Consider the following 16,865-nt stretch of genomic DNA (forward strand, 5'->3'; position numbering starts at 1 on the left):
GGCTTAAAATGACTGGACTATTATTGTTATGGGCATTATTCATAGTTGTAAAGTAATATACTTCTACCCCTCATACTGATTCATAATTAACAGCTTACCTAATCATGAATAGTTCAAAAAGATATCATTCTTCATTTTGGTTTCAAGCCTCTGATAGAGGAAAGATCCTGCCCAGATCCCTTGTGATAACAGACTTCAATGAGGCTGTTGAAAAGTTTAAATAATTTATTTTCTTCACTGCTTAATAGTTTCTATTGTGACAGTTCTGGTCACAAGTATGGTGACATTTACTTGTCACAATAATTGTACATCCTGTGTGGAAAAAAACATGCTCAACTTGCTGCAGAAGCCGGCACATGAGCCTTATCTGTAAATTCCCAGATATGACATTCCCAGATTGCACCATGCTTCCTTCAGAGTTGGATGTGAGTCACCAGACAGCTTTAAAAGGCGTAACTCTCTTTCTCAGAGCCAGAGTTATTCAGCAGTGAGAGTGATCAGAGCTGCCAAAGCAGAGAGAAGAAAAATAGCCAAGAACCTGTCAAACATTAGAAGATCAGACAACCTCAGTTGTTAAAAGTTTAATTGTATTCTAAAAATGAAGATTTCAAGCAGCAAAATCCCAATCAGCTCTCTACTGGTTCTCCTGGCCTTGCTGACCATTACTGACGGTAGGTCCTAATGCTTCTATATTCATGTGATTGTTAAGAGTGAGAGGGTATGCCACAGACACGTGTGTTGAGGTGTTCTAAGTCTACTCTAACGTGTCCTAACAGGAATGAGTCTGAGGGGGTTGGGGATCGAGCTGCGCTGCCGCTGCATCCAGACAGAGAGCCGTCGGATTGGTCGTCACATCGAGAAGGTGGAGATCATTCCGGCCAATTCTCACTGTGAAGAATCTGAGATCATGTGAGTCCTCCTCAGAAATATTCTGTTCACATTGCCTCCCTCTACAGTGATGTTGACCTCTTCAATGTTATGGAGATCTTTCCTTGGACCTTGTTGGGATATGAGAAGTGTATGTTCTTACTCATTGTCTGCTTCATGTTTGGTGTTGCAGTGCCACTCTGAAAATGACGGGCCAAGAGGTGTGTCTGGATCCTGAAGCTCCATGGGTCAAGAAAGTTATTGAGAGGATGATGTCAAGGTAAGCCCAGATCCCTCTCTCCTAAAGGCAACCAGACTCTGGTTCATAGGTCCAGACCTACGCTTCAATGATCAGCACAAAGTATAGCTTTGCTAGTAGATCCTGGATCGTCTCACTTAACCCTTTGAACACAGAGGATAATATGTTTAAAGCTTTTTCTAATGCTCAAACTAATTATTTATTTTCCACCTCTCTCCACAGCAGAAGGCGTTGAAAACCTCCAGACAGAATTGTTCAATGCTGGGCTGTTTGTGGACGAGCACGTTCAGAAGTAGTATTACCATGAGGAGACAAGGTCACTGAGTTGCTGGTGTGGTTATCAGACTCTATTTAATGTTTTGTTGGAGACTAGGCACTAGGCTATACTACTTATAACAGATTGTTGCATCAAACATGAAGATGTTGTATTTCATTATTAGTATTTTATAAGAGTTGTTTTTTCTACCTCTGAAGGAGTTTTCCCTTCTTTTCTTAATTGTACAACTTGGAATCATAAGATCTATTTATTTATCTAAGTTATGTATTTATTATTATTAAACGTACAGGCTTTTGAAGAAATATGCATCTATTTCAAATAAAACAAATCCTGAAATATTTATTAAATATTGTGTGTGCCATGTTTATTCATCACTAAACATGCTGTTTGTCTCAAAATATTTTCTGTTCCTCTGTTCTATCATTTATCATAGAGCAGTAATTTGAGCGTGCTTTTCAGTTGGTTCAGTCTGTTCTGAGGCAGAACCTCGCATTTTAAACAAAATAAATATCCTTCTGAGCAAAGAAAGTCAGATATACAGTGCCTGCTATATTGACCTATTAGTAGGAACAGGAAAAGAGACAATGAGAGGACCGGGTGTCTAAATGTACGGAACTGCTCACTAGCACACAAGCAGTAATACGTTGTATGTCACAAAGCAGAAGTATAGCTTATTCTGGTTTTATTTATGCCATATTTTTTGTGCTTTTACATTTCATATTTAGCATGCATTGTGTTTGAGCTTTTATTGTCTATTGAGTTACTTGTGTTTTATTGTGTTTGGTTTTACTTGATGTTGTGTTTTGCAGTGTTTTCCTGTTTTATCCTAAACTTCCAGTCGTTGGGCAAGGGACCTAATTATTAAACGTTTACACCTGTTGAGCCCTTAGACAGTAGGCCTATTTAAACGTTTACACCTGTTGAGCCCTTAGACAGTAGGCCTATTTAAACGTTTACACCTGTTGAGCCCTTAGACAGTAGGCCTATTTAAACGTTTACACCTGTTGAGCCCTTAGACAGTAGGCCTATTTAAACAATTCCGGTATTTTGAACGTTGAGCCCCTTTCTGGTTTGTCTAGGATGAAATAGAGTGGTTGACACCGACCTGTTGACTATTGGTCCTGTCTCTATTTGGCTCATTTAGAATCGCCCCTGCCTGCTTCAGAATGGCTGGCTACGGGCATTCACAAACCTGTCCTTAAAACAACCCTAACCGTTAGTTTTCAAAAATGTGCAACTCACTGAGTGGTTAGTGGTGTTTGTTGATGTTCCAAATCAAGTATTATAGCGAAATACAGTTTCTGTTGTTTTATTTGGCATTTTGTAAATCCCATTGAAACAGAAACCAGGGCCCCGTTTCCCGAAAGCATCGTTAGCCTAACGACGTCGGGAACCACTGTTTTTGGGGTATTGCGAAATAGCGCCAGCTGGACATTCCGTGTATTGGATGTGTTTTATTAAAACACGTCATCCAATACCACTGAATGTCCAGCTGGCGCTATTTCGCAATACCCCAAAAACAGTGGTTCCCGCATATATATTACTCGTAGACTACTGTTAGATTTAAACAGCAAAGACAGACATGTTAGAAGTCAACACAAATTGCAGCAATATAAATTCCAAAAATCCATGCGCAGTCGAAATGTAGGCGATCAAACGCCACGTCACAAGGCAACCCTATCACAAGGCATATAATAAAATCAAATGATTCCGTTGCTCGTGTTGGAGGTCGCTTGCGAGCGGCACTTGCTGTCTCCCTCTGATTTTAATTCAACCATCGTGGTTAAAATGTCCTCATATTGATCAATGACAGAAGACATACTGTAGGGCTTACATGAATCATGCTGAGACCAGCGGGTGTCGGAGAATTTCTGCAGGCGTTTTTTGTTCCGATTGTTTGCCATAAAGCACTGTAGGCGCGTCGGTGAGGCTGTGATGAAGTTCACTATTTATTGGGCCGTGTCTAGACAGTTACGAACATCCCTGACCTTAGTGGAGTGCACAATCGCCAAGTTGAGAGCGTGGTTTCTGCAGTGAACGTAGACTGCTGCGGGAAACTGTGCTGCGAATTGATGCGTGCCATTCCCGGTTACATTGCCCGCATCATCATACCCCTGCCCAACAATATGGGCAGGAATCTATCTAGACCAGCAATAGCCGTGTCAATGCCTCTGCGTTTGAATGATAATGAATGAATGGAACGTTGCATTTTTAATGTTGACACCAAAGTTTCTAGAGAGTGCGCAGCGCGTCAATCACTGAATGAATGAATGAAACGGAATGCAGGAATCAGAGAAAGTCTGCCCTCTTTGCGGCGCAAAGCATGTTTCAGAAATCAGCACATTTAAATAAATGCTATAGGCCTAGTTGTCACACAGACACATGCTATTTTTTATTTTTAGGGACCGAGCAGAACCTGCAAGGTCCCTATTGTTATTGGTCCGATTATTCTTCTTCTTCTTATTTTTAAGCCTCTTTGACTGCATTTTCCCCCCCCTGAACATATACGAAAACTCATTTTTATTTGGCACATTTGTTGGGACTGCTGTAAAATTTGATATTCTAGCCGTCAAATTCACATTGGCCCCAAGGTGGCGCTATACCAACTATGTCAAAATTTCAACATTTACACAAGCATAACTCGTCACCCGTTGGACCTACACTCATGAAACTTTTGCCACACATGCAAATCCTCATGATGAACAAATTTGCAGATACTAACTTAGCACTTCCGGTAGCCACATTTCCCGCCATTTTGAATTTAGTTAAAAACAGTAAATTCCCCAAGGATCCCAGGTTTTTCGACTTCGACAAAAATCCTTTGCCACCATCTATGGCCCATTATCTTCAATTTGACATAAGGATTAGTCTGTACACTAAAGTAGCAAGTACCCATGAGCCATTGAGTTCGAAAAGGGGTGTGGTTTTTACCAAAAAATTGGTAAATTGCACATATCTACATGAATTGGACTCCTATGATCTTGGACCCCTCTACTAAAGTTGTTCAGAATAAAATTCTGAACAAGATAAAGTCAAAAAAAATTCTAAAGGGGCGTGGCTTCAAAATGGGCGTGGCCTGTTACTAAAATAGCCACAGTTCATAGAAGCAATATTTGATTTGAGCGGGACCAACTCAGTGGCCTTTGGGGACCAAAGTTCTAACTGCTCAAATAAAATTAAGTCGATTGGAAAAACAACATGGCCGCCAGAGGCCAACCAGACTCTGGTTCATAGGTCCAGACCTACGCTTCAATGATGTAGCTTCGCTTGTAGATCCTGGATCGTCTCACTTGACCCTTTGTACATAGAGGATAATATGTTTAGAGGTCCCATGACATGCCACCAGGTGTGGACACGCCCACTTGTGATGTCATAAGAGCCAGATTTTCAAAACAGCTTGTAACGGCTAATCACACACACACACACACACACACACACACACACACACACACACACACACACACACACACACACACACACACACACACACACACACACACACACACACACACACACACACACACCTGGTGGCATGTCATGGGACCTTTAAAGCTTCTTCTAATGCTCAAACTAATTGTTTATTTTCCACCTCTCTCAACAGCAGAGGACGTTGAAAATCAGTTTGTGGCCGAGCACCATCAGAAGTGGTATTACCATGAGGAGACACGGTCACAGAGTTGCTGGTGTGGTTGTCAGACTTGATTTAATGTTAAGTTGGAGATCAAATATTACCGAGCTGTAAGCTATACCTTTAATAACAGATTGTTTGTGTAAAAAATGTTGAATCTTTTTTTTTTCTGCAGTAGTTGGCACTTCCTTTCTCAACAAATGTTTTTCTCTTTTCCAGGTTGTTTTTTAATGGTAACATTAGAGCGATGTTGGCAGATAAGCAAGATGAAATAATTAATCGCAATTAATTACTAGGCTTTTGAAGTGTATTTCAAATAAAACATGATTTTTTACATCAATACAGTTATACTTTCTGCATCAGATACCTTTCCTCTGTCTCCTGTCTACCATATATAACACAGTGCTTTTAAAGTGCTGCTGTTGTAATTGTATAGTGCTATATTAATTCATTTATTCCATTATGTTGAACACATTAGTTTTTTTCAATTGCTTGAACACGTTTTGCAAAACTTGGCTCATTGTGTCAAAACTCAACACACAACACCTGGAAATATACCATTCACATCTATGTCTAATTGAAACTCTGCTATTGAAACCTAATAATACTTTGGCAAAATGTCACTCTGATGAATTCACTTTCAGATCAGCAGCAACACTAGTCTACTTTATATAAAACACTGCAGTCTTTCATGCTCACTGTTTTTATTCAGTTCTACAGAAGGCACGTTTGCACAACAACCAGAATATCAAATCAATACTGTACATTGCAGTACTGTACATTACAGTGCAGTAAGTTTAAGCAAAAAAATTAAATAAATAAACCCTACTGTACTATAAACAGAAAACACGGCAATTGTGAGTTGATCAGCTTATGGATCCTGCAGTCTGTTGGGTCTGGCCACAGGATCTCATCAACATCACAAGCAATGTTTTCTCCCGCTAAGCATCGGGGAAAATATTGCCTTGTGTGCCGAATCCATCCATGGATTGACCCCACCTCAATGTCTCTGCAGGCCTGTTCCATTGCCTGAAGAAGAGGCATGTGGTTGGCGGTCATATACGCACCATCTCCAAGCCAAAAAGGGTTTAGAAATGGCAAGTAAGGGGGCAAGTATAGGACTTCAAATTGAGTATGGTTTGTGAACCAGTTCCAGACCAGAACAGCCTGATGGAAACTAACATTATCCCACACAACAACAAATCCGGGCTGCTCTTGTCTATCCTGTACATCTGCATCATGAAGTGCATCTAGACATGTGATGATATGTTGGGTATTGAAGGGACCTCGTTTTGCATGGTGGTGCAGTGACCCTTGAAGGCTTATGGCGGCACACAATGAGATATTACCCCCACACTGCCCCGGGACTTGCACAATTGCCCTGTGTCCAATTATATTACGACCCCGTCGTCTTGTTTTGCTGAGGTTGAATCCAGCCTATCTATCAATGCAAATAAATTCATGAGGCTGCAGCTCCATCCATCTCCAAGATTCTCTGTAACAAAAAAAAAAAAAGCCCAGATCCCTCTCTCCTAAATGCAACCAGACTCTGGTTCATAGGTCCAGACCGACGCTTGAATGATCAGCACAAAGTATAGCTTTGCTAGTAGATCCTGGATCGTCTCATTTGAGGATAATATGTTTAAAGCTTATTCAAATGCACAAACTATTTCTATGTTTTAAAGGAAAGACACAATTCTTCAATGCTGGGCTGTTGGCTGGGTGGACGAGCACCATCAGAAGTAAATAAATAAACCAAAATAAAGCAATGTTCTAAAAAGAAACAACTGGTTGCATCAATCAGCCTAGCCATCAGCTAGGCTTGTGCTCTAGTACTGGCCTCTTGTCAAGCCAGCACCTTCCCCCTCTGCCACAAAATGAGACTCCCCTTAAATAAGCCAATCAGTCCCAGGTGGACTGATTGGGCCATACCAATAACAAGGGGAACTTCCCTGGCCAAGGCTGGGTTAACCTTCTGCCCCCTAGTGCTTCGGAAGTCCAAATACCACATTAAATATGATGTGAGGGGAGAAACAGTGAGAAGGGATTTTCACATTCTCACATGACCGTATGACCGACAGTATGACAGTATGACCAACAGTATGACTGTATGACCGACAATATGACAGTATGACAGACAGTATGACCAACTGTATGACTGTATGACCGACAGTATGACAGTATGACCAACTGTATGACCGTATGACCGACAGTATGACAGATATGACAGTATGACCAACAGTATGACCGTATGACCAACAGTATGACTGTATGACAGTATGACAGTATGACTGTATGGCCGTATGACAGTATGACCGACAGTATGACCGTAGACTGCCAAGGGCAGATTGGAGTATATTTTGAGAAATAGAAGTCTTTCCTATGTGGAGGTATGGTGAGCTTGGTTGGTTTGGTAATATGCATTTGTATGCCTTAAAAACTGATTTTCCAGCAGTTAACATATCAAAACAATCACCAACCAAGTTTCTTAAGCCTACTGTGTCAAAATCCACTGTCAAACAGATGTTTGCGAAATAAGGTGTGTACCCCTTTAAGGCCCAGCCTGCATTGTAGAGAGGCCATGGTTCAGAAGGGAGAACTTCAAACAAATGTATTTTGGTTGTTTTTTCAGATATAGTCTTCAAATTTGGCATGGGTATACTATGGAATCTCCTCTTAATTAGCCCCATTCAATAGCTGAGCCTACGTGTTTTGGATGCAATGTTAGAGCTGTTTAAACGTGTTGTAGAGCTGTATACATATGCATGTATTTCACTTTAAAATGCATATCTCTGCCGTCTTTTGCCTTATTGCTATGATTTAATCACCCTATAGTCCCACAGTGACCTGGTACATGTGTGCCAAGTTTGCAGCTTTTCCCACTTTCGGCACCAAAGGAGTTAATGTGTGGGTGTTTGGTCAAGTTGTGGTCACTGCACTATATCCCAATGGTCTGACCATATGGGTTGCAATGTGAAAGTTGTTCATCATGACAAATGGTGTATGTATAACAAGTTTCATGCAAATTGCACCTTCCTAGTGGTAATGGCAGCCTGTTGAATTTGTGAACTTGAAGGCCATGTTATAGCGCCATGTGTTATTCTTGCCCATATTTTGATTCCCTTATTAACTTTACGATTTCTACAAGTCTGCCAATTTTTATAACTTTTGGAGCCAAAAAGTCAAGATAAAAAAAATAATACTAACGAATACAATAGGGTTCCTACGGATCGTAGGACCCCTAATAATTTCCTCAGTAACGCTTGATGTATAAATGAAGCAAAGTAGGCTAATTTACTTAATTTAAAACATACTTCAGTAAAGTTAAAATTACAAACTTTTACGGAAAAATACTCAAATCGTCTCCCTTGTCCCTTTGAACACAGAAGATGATATGTTTAAAGTTTATTTTGATGCTCAAACTAATCATTTATCTTCCACCTCTCTCCACAGCAGAAGGGACTCCAGACAGAATTGTTCAATGCTGGTCTAGAGGCCGAGCACCATCAGAAGTGGTATTACCATGAGGAGACACGGTCACAGAGTTGCTGGTGTGGTTGTCAGACTTGATTTAATGTTAAGTTGGAGATCAAATATTACCGAGCTGTAAGCTATACCTTTAATAACAGATTGTGTAAAAAATGTTGAATCTTTTTTTTCTGCAGTAGTTGGCACTTCCTTTCTCAACAAATGGTTTCTTCTTTTCCAGGTTGTTTTTTTAATGGTAACATTAGAGCGATGTTGGCAGATAAGCAAGATGAAATAATTAATTACAATTAATTACTAGGCTTTTGAAGTCTATTTAAAATAAAACATGATTTTTTACATCAATAAAGTTATACTTTCTGTATATATATTTCTATACCTTTCCTCTGTCTCCTGTCTACCATATATAACACAGTGCTTTTAAAGTGCTTCTGTTGTAATTGTATAGTGCTATAATAATTCATTCATTCTATTATGTAGAACACATTAACACAATATCTCTTTCTCTTCTATCTAAATGAAATACTGCCACCTTCTGGATAATATTGGTGGTGTCGTAATGTAACAGGTAAATGGCCGACTGGGCCAAAATTGTCACTCTGATGAATACACTTTCAGATCAGCAGCAACACACTAGTCTACTTTATATAAAACACTGGAGTCTTTCATATTCACTGTTTTTATTCAGTTCCACAGAAGGCACGTTTTCACAACAACCAGAAGAGCAAATACTCAATACTGTACATTGCAGTATGGTACTTTACAGTGCAGTAAATTCAGTTTAAGCAAAAATAAAACAAAAATACACTACTGTACTGTAAACACAGAAAAACACAGCAATTGTGCGTGGGTGGGCTTATGGATCCTCGCCTCGTGTGCCAAATCCATCCATGGATTGTCTTTACTTCAATGTCACCACACACAATGGAACAGGCTTCCATTGCCTGCAGAAGAGACATGCGGGCATGTGGTTGTCATATATGCTCCATCTCCAAGCCAAAAAAATATATTCTATAGGGTTTAGAAATGGTGAGTAAGGGTGTATATATATATATATATATATATATATATATATTTGTATATAAGTATACAAATTCAAAGTGATTATAGTTGGGGAATCAAATCCGGACCAGAACAGCCTGATGGAAACTAACATTATCCCAGACAACAACAAACCTGGTCTATCCTGTACAGCTGCATCATGAAGTGCATCTAGAAATGTGATGATATGTTATGATATGATATGACCTATTTTTGCATGATGGTGCAGTAGCCCTCGAAGGCTTATGGCGGCACACAATGAGATATTTCCCCCGCGCTGCCCTAGGATGTGCAGCGTTAACGTATTGGTTTGCTTCATTTTTACAGTATTGTATATACTGTACTTTTATGTATATACCATACACAGTACTGAAACATCTCAATGTACAAAATCACAGTATGTAAAAAAACAACCACTTTCATTTCAAAAGGAGCTTTAGCCACCCTGCAATACAGTACATGTGATACGGTAATGTGATATGGTACAGTACTGTAAATACATACAGTCTGACTAGAGTAGAAGTAGAGAGTTGGTTTCCAGTTGGAATGTCCTTACTACGAAGAAAGAGTGAAACGGCAAAGTGGACTCTCTGCCCAGCTTCCCTCATAGTCAGGCCATGGTTTATGACATGGTCCACCAAAGTTGCTCTTATGTCATTGAAATAATGGTGCATGGCCTCTTGGACCACGTCCTCCACTATGTCTCTGTCCTCCTCTTCCTCCTCTACCTCTGCCTCTTGCTCTCCCTGCATCCATGCTTGCAAAATTCTCAAAATGGCTTAACCTTTTTGAAGCTGGCTGTGTTCAGTTTTGTAAGTAAGTGTTTTCAGGAGTATATCTAAGTATTTTCAATTACCCAATGTGTTTTGTATTTTGAATAGATGTATTTTCCCAATGGTAGAGATTTTTAAACAAAGTGTCTTATGTATGAAATAGTGTGAATGACCCTCACAGTCGAACCTCCTGCTCTACAAATGTGGAGATAAGACGGAGGACATATGTGAAAATGGCTTATGTGAAAGCAGCTACTAGCTGCTTTCACATAAGGACGTACAACCGTGTGTAGTGTGCAGGAGCAAGTGTGTTGCAGAAAGGCAACTATAGGGCAAAGCAGAGCTTTTGTTTAAGGTATGGTTACATGTGTTTAAGGTACAGTAACAAAAACTTCAAGTTGTGTTACTTTGGTCTAAGCATGTGTCTAGTGTTCAAGCAATGGGCAAAAACTGTAAACAACAGCACAAACTATACATGTCGCTGCATGTGCATTTTCTGAAAAAAATGTGAACTCCTTGTTTGTGTTTAGTTGTGAGTTATGGCGCCCCTGTCGCCAAAGAGGTACTTTACTTTTTGCAGGCCTGCTTAAGTGCGGTTTCTATATGTGTACCAACTTTGATATCTCTGAGTTGCTCCCCTTCAGAATGGTTAGAGTCAGCGTTTTATCCCCATTCTCTTCCATTGTGAAAACATAGCTCGATGAGCACCTGCAACAGTGATCATTTGAGATTTGACCCTGTGACCCTGTCATTTTGTTAGCTTTCAAAACCAAACTTTACACGTTACCTTAGGGGGTAAGTCCTTGATGGGCACATCACATTAAATGCCTCTGGGGATCTCTGAAGCGGATTTGGGATTGGTTGAATAATAGCAGTTAATTTGCATAATCATATTTTCACATAAATCGGCCATAACTCGGCCGAGGTTGGGCAGTATCAGGTAGTACGTTGACAAAATCTTACGGGTCAGTAATCACTAATCTTTCGAGGTTTTCCAAAAGTTTAAAGGTACAGAAAAAAATTGGGTCCTTGAGGCAAAAGTTCCAGCATGTCAAATAAGGCCCAGTGCTGCCTTTAAGGTTTGATCATGAGTTATAGCGCCCCCTGTGGTAACAGCAGTACCAAACCTTTTGGAGACCTCCTTACTTCCCGTCTACATTCATTTGACAACTCAGTTGTTCACGTTTTTCGTTTGGAGTGGTTGATTTTAGTGTTTTTTGCCCCATTCACTTTTAATATTAAATAATGATATTGTTAATTCTAAGTACTAAGTAAGTAGTAAGTATTACCATTTTTTTGAAATCGTAGGAATGGCTCAGTGTAGCGATAAATGTTCAAATCTTTGCAATGGGCTACATTTCCATACCTCCAAAAATGTAGGATAAAATAATTACGCAAAAATTAGGCAGAAGAATAGGAAAAATAAAAAATATATAATAAGACACATGATTCCAACAGTGTGGCTGGCTTTGCAGCCACACTGACTTCATGTTGAAAGCTTATTTGGAATAGCTGTAAGGTATCTGCACATAGCCCACATGTCACAGATTCATGTTTCAGACATTGAGAAAAGGCTGCCATGTTATTTCACAGTAATTGCTTCACCATGATTGTCATGATGGTCGTAAAAACAAACACCTGATCTGATATCCGCCCAAAAAGACTGTGATCTAGTTATTAAGTCATTGTTATTAAGTCGGGGCTTCTGATCCAACCGGGAACGTTTAGTGTTAAGGAGATACTGCTTCAATAGGATAAACGTCCTAGGTTTCTAGGACAATCATAAAACAACAAATAAACGGACACACATAGACATTTCCCAGCCACTTTAAATCAAAGCGAGTGCCACTACCAAAACATATCACGCAATAACGGGATACCAATCATCAAATAGTAGGCCTACCAAAACCGAACAATGATTGCATATAATGTAACTAAATAAATAAATAAAAAATAAATTAAAATAGGTTGTTCACCCTTTCAGTCCGGATCTTGACACCCTAATAATAATAATAATAATAATAATGATGATGAAGATGATAAGAATCCTAATAATAATGTGGAGGAGGGTTCCAGAGGGGGCGGGGCCTGACTCGCAGCAGGGGTGAGATGCGGCGGAGCGGTGTCTGATGCGCGCACAGAGACTAGTCGAGCTGGGGGATGTACATACGATAGATATGGAAATGAACCAAATACTACGCGACTGATCTGTGACAAGTCACCGCATGTGAAGACAAAACCCCATATACGGCAGAACACTGGAAATCCTCTGTCCGGCTCGAAGCCATAAAACCGACACCTCTTCCCTCAACATCATCTTGCCAAGTGCTCCTGTCAATGCGATTTAGCTTTGCATGAATCCCTCCGTTTTGGCTTGCAGGTTCAGGACAAATCGGGCGGCGTTGAAGACGGGGATTCTGTGAGCACCTTAAACGCGTCTCCGAGCACCCCGGGCTTTGCTATCAGGATGGCATTAACGATCTGCACAAGATTTACTGATGAATATCAGCTCTTCGAGGAACTGGGAAAGTAAGCACGCATGATTTTTTCTGTTTTTATTTTATTTGCATCATTAGGGCATCATCGTTATTGTGTGAAATGTCATCCGGTTATGTAATAGATTGCCTTGGTTTAGGACACGGAATCCGCGATGTGTCCTGCTGTTAGAACAGGTTCGTGTCCGACATGTTTGCTGGTTTAATCATGAAGCACACAATGCAAATGGAATGAATATGCCACATTTCGTTGGATCAATATAGGGTGATCGGTGGGCCTAATGAAGCCGATTGAGTCGTAGGCCAGTCCTTTATGGACGACGACCTTGCTCCTATAAATAATGCTTAACCTAGGCCTATATCTATTAGATTTTTGGGGATCGAACGGATTTGGAGACAGAATCCACGACAGGCCTGTGGCATAACGCAAGCTGCAGCCTTGAGCGCCAGCCGAGTGCTTCCATAATGTAAATTGAGAACGAGTACGGATGCATCTGGCAGTGTGAAACGGTGAGGTGTTGGACCCTGCGACAGAAATACACACAGGGTAGTCCTACTAGGCCTAATGCGACAGCAAACCTTGTAGTTGGAGATGACACATTCCACTGCCGACCACCGAGTTGCGGTCAATTATCAGGAACAGGCATTCCTAACCCTGAGCGACAGAGAGAGAGGGAAGGGGTGGTGGTGGTGGTGGTGGTGGGGGAGTCTGACCTGCAGTCTATTTACCACCCTATGGTCAGAGTAAGCCTGCAGCTTCCTTTGACATTCATTTAATGCAGAAAGACACCCACTCCTCGGTTATAGTGCATACAGTAATACACTAGTACCAGTTTGGAGTTTGGCCTCGTTGCAGTGAGGATCGGTGAGAGGTTTGGACGGGACTCCCTCGAGCATACATTTGTCTTGTCGGTGTCATTACACCGTTTATTATATTGCTGAAGTATTGTTGTGGTTTTTGCACAAATTCCCACACATTAAGTTAAACAAATGACTCATGTTCACTATTAATAAACATTTATTTTTATATTGTATCTAAACATAAATTGGGTGAACTGAATGTACAAATGTATAGATGAAAATAAGACAATTTAGTCAATATTGTTGTCTAATGAGAGGATAATGCTGTCTGAAACCATTCATTTCTATTTTATAAACAATCCTTTTCTAATTCTGATTTTTTTCCTGCAACACTGTCACACTGAGAATGTACTTGTGTGATAGATACCGAAAAACAATGTAGGTCTATAATTTAATATTTCCATTTCGAAACAAACTTTCTAATCAACAGTAAAGTCCTGTTATCGTTCTTTGTTACACTAAATGACCCAAAAAACCACCATCAAATTTACTTTTCTCTGTCCTAGCGATCAATCCTACACCGTGATCCGACCGGTCCCCTTTAAATGCAGGAATGTATTTCACTGTTTCTCACACACACACACACACACACACACACAGAGTGAAGAGAAACAGGGCAGGCAGTAGAGTCAGCATGTACCCTAGTTGGGTCAGCCCCCCGTGCTGCCGTCAGCCATAAGGACACTGTCCTACAGCGTAGGGGTCTTATGTAACGCTCCGCGGGAACATCTCCTCCTCCAAAGCCCTTTACATGAGAGCTAAGATGGACCCGTGTGCTGCTAAAGCATGTTCAGTAATGCTTAGTAAAAGCTTCAGGAATTTATTATTATCAATTGGAAGAACACAGCTGTGGTGTGTCTCATCTCGCGTTGGAGATGAATACTCACATTTACTCACTGGAGATGATATGATGAAGATAGGGAGAGTGCATAGACCCAGTTGACCATCCATCACACCCTTACACTGCACAAACCCACCGAGGGACAGCGCATTCTATCGCGTATAAATAAAACAGTGAGTGAATAAAGCAGTTATCCGTTGGCAGGGCAACGCGTCCATACAGGAAATATCTTCAGCACATCGGGGGGACCATCCAGCGTGGCTTTACTTGGACTGCACACCTGGCGTCTGTCCCCACCATCTGACCCTGCCATCCCAAGTTCACATTGAGGGAGCCGTCACGTTGTAGTACTCGACGCGGCCACATGACCTGCTTTGACAAAGTTCCATGAGTGCAGGCGTGGTAGCTTTCGCTCATCGATTCGACATTTGTGATATTTGTGCTTCAACATAAACTTAAAAAAACGTGATTTTAGAGAAAGTAATCAGAGAGAGAGAGAGAGAAAAAAAGAGTAAAGCAGGAACAGCAGAGCAGGAAGAGCCTAGCGGCGAGCGTCTGGACGGGGGGGCTGCGGCGAGCTGCTGGATGGCCGTGTTGAGATGTAGCGCATTGCTCCTCTCTCAAACATAGCTGACCTAGTTCCACATGGCTGGGGCCCAGCCTCACACATGTGTTGCACACCCTGGATCTACATGAACGCCACAGACCATCAGGCACCCTGTGCCCTGAACACATGACCCGCGTTAAGGCGCTCAGCCTCTCGGTCGCGCCGGGCGCCGCTCCTGTGTGACGTGTGCGTTGCTGAGGGGCGTTACTGGGGTGTATGTGTTTGTGATTTCATGCCTCAATAAATCTTTCTCGATTTGATCTTCTTGTCATGAATACGAGTGAATGAGACACGGCAGCCAAGGCTCTTCCGTGTGCTTCCACTGAAACGTAACGCCCAGTGACGGCCAAGCGGACATGTGCTCGCTCGGAGACGTGTCGGCTGAAAAAGGCAGAAGGAGACCAGTTAAGCCGTGATGTAATATCATAGTATGCTATTATGAACTTTTCAGAAGGACGATTGGTTGGTTATGGGGACTTCCAATACCCTGACTGTCATCAGGATAACATTTCATCACGTCCATTTGACTTGACACTGGGTGTTGAAAACAAAGTGTTCCTGTCAGAGTGCTTTATAGGCCTATTAACGCGCGCGCGTGTGTGTGTGTGTGTGTGTGTTTCAGGGGAGCTTTCTCTGTGGTCAGAAGGTGCGTGAAGATCTCCTCTGGACAGGAGTTTGCTGCCAAAATAATCAACACCAAGAAGCTTTCTGCCAGAGGTCGGTACCACACACACACACACACACACACACACACACACACACACACACACACACACACACACACACACACGTGCAGGCTAACATGTGCCAAGTGACATTGAGTCACGTGGGGCTGAGCGGTGAACATTGCCGCCCCAGGAAGAGGCTCTGGGGATGAGAGAGCTAGTGAGACGGTGTGAGAGCGAGATGGAGGGATAGAGAGAGAGAGAGAGAGAGAGAGAGAGAGAGAGAGAGAGAGAGAGAGAGAGAGAGAGAGAGAGAGAGAGATACGGGTCAGATACATGGCCAACGAGAGCATGTAACAGCATATGAGATGGAAAAAGAGAAACCAATCATTTGACAGAGACGAGACAGTTTCTTCATTCATATCTGAGTATGGATTTTGTGCAGGCAAACAAGCAAGCTATGGCTGTTTATTTCACTCAATGTGTCCGATAATACCAGCAAACCTCTCGCTTGGTTTTCACATTTTCTAGATCAATCTATCAATCTGATGTCTTTAAGATCATAGCTTTTTTCACTGTGCCAAGGATGTGTCTGTCCCTATATATTTACGTATATATATATATATATATATATACATATATATATATATATATATATATATATATATATAATGAAGCAGGTTTGCTTTGTGAATATATTTGTCTGTGCATATGTGTGAGCGGGCATGCATTTGTGTGTGTGTGTGTGAGTGGGTGTGTACATTGTGAGGTTATATGTGTGCGCGTGCGTGCTTATTTTCTTATTGATTCAGGACACTGGCTGTCTTGTCGTCCCGTGGGCAAATCTCTTGCAAAGCCGACCCAGTTCTTTCACATCCGTCACAGTAATTGTAGCCCCTGGCCTGGTTGCCTCAGGCTCGGGACACGCGCACACGCGGTGCACGGACACACACACACACACACACACACACACACACACACACACACACACACGCGCACGCACACATACACATACACACACAAACACAAGCGTGTACGCTTGTGTACATGCACATACTGGCACAC

At 41.5% G+C, this 16,865-nt stretch overlaps 2 protein-coding genes across 5 annotated transcripts in view; both read left to right on the forward strand.

Annotated features, from left to right (window-relative positions):
• The first annotated feature begins 513 nt into the window (after positions 1-513).
• LOC311340076 (interleukin-8-like) lies at positions 514-8,584 on the forward strand. Of its 2 annotated transcripts, none has more exons than XM_084464936.1 (4): positions 514-671; positions 777-909; positions 1,061-1,147; positions 8,485-8,584. In XM_084464936.1, the coding sequence occupies exons 1-4, from the start codon at positions 599-601 to the stop codon at positions 8,522-8,524; spliced, it is 333 nt and encodes a 110-aa protein (XP_084321062.1). In that variant the 5' UTR covers positions 514-598; the 3' UTR covers positions 8,525-8,584. The 2 variants fall into 2 exon arrangements, with proteins under 2 accessions (XP_084321062.1, XP_084321063.1); XM_084464937.1 differs by lacking the exon at positions 8,485-8,584 and adding an exon at positions 1,349-1,489.
• Positions 8,585-12,466: 3,882 nt separating this feature from the next.
• camk2d2 (calcium/calmodulin-dependent protein kinase (CaM kinase) II delta 2) overlaps positions 12,467-16,865 on the forward strand; it is a 29,820-nt gene continuing 25,421 nt past the window's right edge. For all 3 annotated transcript variants that reach the window (XM_084465649.1, XM_084465647.1, XM_084465648.1), the window contains exons 1-2: positions 12,467-12,860; positions 15,758-15,781. In XM_084465649.1, coding sequence (XP_084321775.1) covers positions 12,799-12,860; positions 15,758-15,781 — 86 coding nt within the window. In that variant the 5' untranslated portion in view covers positions 12,467-12,798. The remainder of the gene's footprint in view (positions 12,861-15,757; positions 15,782-16,865) is intronic.

This window comes from Micromesistius poutassou (assembly GCF_964030765.1).
Source record: "Micromesistius poutassou genome assembly, chromosome: 3".
Classification (NCBI taxonomy): Eukaryota; Metazoa; Chordata; class Actinopteri; order Gadiformes; family Gadidae; genus Micromesistius; species Micromesistius poutassou.